General features: G+C 58.1%; 1 protein-coding gene across 1 annotated transcript; it reads left to right on the top strand.

The window, feature by feature from the left end:
• The first annotated feature begins 542 nt into the window (after positions 1 to 542).
• Positions 543 to 2,306, top strand: TEX44 (testis expressed 44). The gene has a single exon (XM_032277686.1). The coding sequence runs from the start codon at positions 912 to 914 to the stop codon at positions 2,160 to 2,162; it is 1,251 nt and encodes a 416-aa protein (XP_032133577.1). The 5' UTR covers positions 543 to 911; the 3' UTR covers positions 2,163 to 2,306.
• The last annotated feature ends 274 nt before the right edge of the window (positions 2,307 to 2,580 follow it).

The raw sequence follows: 2,580 nt of genomic DNA, 5'->3' as shown, positions 1-2,580 counted from the left end.
CCCAGATTCAAGCGATTCTCCTGCCTCAGCCTTCCGAGTAGGGATTACAGGTGCCCACCACCACGCCTGGCTAATTTTTGCATTTTTAATAGAGACAGGGTTTCGCCATGTTAGCCAGGCTGGTCTCAAACTCCTGACCTCAGGTGATCTACCTGCCTCAGCCCCCCAAAGTGCTAGGATTACAGGCATGAGCCACCATGCTCAGCTTAAATTGGGGTCTTAAGGCACCAGAGTAGACAGAGAGGTGCCAGGAGGGGTCCCTTATAAACACTGGTTCTATTTTTTTATTTTTTTGAGATGGAGTTTCACTCTTGTTGCCCAGGCTGGAGTGCAATGGTGCAATCTTGGCTCACCGCAACCTCCGCCTCCCAGGTTCAAGCGATTCTCCTGCCTCAGCCTCCCTAGTAGCTGAGATTACAGGCATGTGCCACCATGCGCAGCTAATTCTGTATTTTTAGTAGAGACAGGGTTTCTCCATGTTGGTCAGGCTGGTCTCGAACTCCCAACCTCAGGTGATCCGCCCGCCTCAGCCTCCCAAAATGTTGGGATTACATGCGTGAGCCACCGTACCAGGCCAACACTGATTCTGAATCAACATCTGCATCCCTTCTCATCTGTGAGAGTCCCAGCTCTCACTCCTCCTGCAGCCCTGTGGCTGTACTTGGCCCTGTACACACACCTCTAGCCCTTTCCAAGACATTTTTTTCCTATGTACCTGCAAAGTTGGTGACAAATTGTCCCATAGACTCAGCCCACTTGGAAGGCTGCTCCAGAGGCTCAGGACCCTTGCTCCGCGGGTACCTGTGACATCACCAGTGGCCACAGTCCCTTGTGACCTCACCACCTGGACAACTCAGCCCAGTTGGGCTGCAGCCACTCCCTCCGACCGCCACAAGTAGCGGAGAGCATAGATGACCACAGGAGAGCCCTCGGTAGAGGCCAGTGCCACCAGCAGCCCCACCAGCAGCCCCGCACATGGCACTTCCGGGATCCCCCCAGGCAACGTGGCCAACAACACTTCTAAGGACATCCCAGCAGGAGGGCCCCAAGGTCAGGTCCCACTCACAGCAGATGTCTTGGTGGTGAGCAGCTCTGCCACATCCACCGACCAGCAGGATGTTGATCAGGCCTCCTTCCAGACGGCCACTCCTGAGGCCATATCAACATCTGGGGACAAAGACAAGGGTGCAGTTGTTCCAGAACATGACCAGAAGACACCTAGAAAAATCACAGCCCTGCTTCCCAGCCAAAACCCAGGTCCCCTGCAAACGTCTATGAGCCTCCAGAATCCAACATGGGACATGCTGGTTCAAGACGCAAGGACAAGTCAAAGTCTAATGGTTTTCCCAAGTCACCTTCTGGGTAAGGACAAGACATCACAAACAGCAAGTGTTCCCAAGAGAGAGCCAGAGTCAGCCCCCTCTGCCCCGAGTGCTGAGCCACAGTCCACCCAGCACATGGAGGCTCAGCTAGCCGGGAGTGATGCTGACGAGGTCACAGCTGGTGCCGATGGCCAGGGTGGCCCTGAGGCCACTGGCACCACCAAGGCTGCAAAGGAGAAAGCTGAGTGTCTGAAGGCCCCACACCCTGACGCTGAAGCTTTGCCATCCGATGAGTCCCCGATGGCCACTGGGGAGAACGTGGCGGACAGCTTAGGAGACCCGCAGGTTTGGTCCTTCCCTCCGTCTCCAGCAGGCAGTGTGCCCCCATCACCTGGCCCCCACGAGGTGGCCCTGGGGAGGAGACCCCTGGATCCCAGCCTGTACATGGCCAGTGATGAGAATGACTACATGCGCTCCATGACCAGCCTGCTGGGCAGGGGCCAGGGCTCCATCAGCTCCCTGGCAGACATCCTGGTGTGGTCCGAGACCACCATGGGCATGGCTGTGGCCACGGGCTTCCTGGCCTCTGAACGCAGCACTGTGGCAGACCTGCTGCACAGCTCGGGGCCCGGCCTGCGCTCGGTCTCCAGCATGCTGGGAAGCGTCGGCTCGGCATTGTCCTCCGGGCTGGTGTGCGGAACCGGCTCAGCCCTGCGCGCCATCGCCCACGTGCTGGAGACGGTGGAGCAGAGGACCGTGGAGGGTGTCCGCTCAGCCATGCGCTATCTGACCAGCCACCTCACCGCACGCCGGGCCCATGCTGACCCCAACTATGATTAGAGCCCTGCACAGGGACCCCCGAAGGGCTGGTTCAGTGGCCTCCAGAGCCCCCTGGGACCCTCACACCCTGTACCCTGGCCAACCTCTGCTCTGGACGGTTCCCCCAGCCCATGCAATAAATCCCCAGCAAGCGTTTCTTTCTAAGCACCAGCCTCCTCCCTTGGGGTGCAGTGAGCAACATGGTGACAGCACAGGGAGTCTGTAGAAACAATGTCCCCTGGGCCGGGCGCGGTGGCTCAAGCCTGTAATCCCAGCACTTTGGGAGGCCGAGGCAGGTGGATCACGAGGTCAAGAGATCGAGACCATCCTGGTCAACATGGTGAAACCCCGTCTCTACTAAAAATACAAAAAATCAGCTGGGCATGGTGGCACGTGCCTGTAATCCCAGGTACTCAGGAGGCTGAGGCAGGAGAATTGC

The sequence above is a fragment of the Sapajus apella genome, unplaced genomic scaffold (genome assembly GCF_009761245.1).
Source record: "Sapajus apella isolate SASKATOON/1434 unplaced genomic scaffold, GSC_monkey_1.0 scaffold10, whole genome shotgun sequence".
Taxonomy (NCBI): domain Eukaryota; kingdom Metazoa; phylum Chordata; class Mammalia; order Primates; family Cebidae; genus Sapajus; species Sapajus apella.
This window is presented reverse-complemented; position numbering and strand designations above follow the sequence as displayed.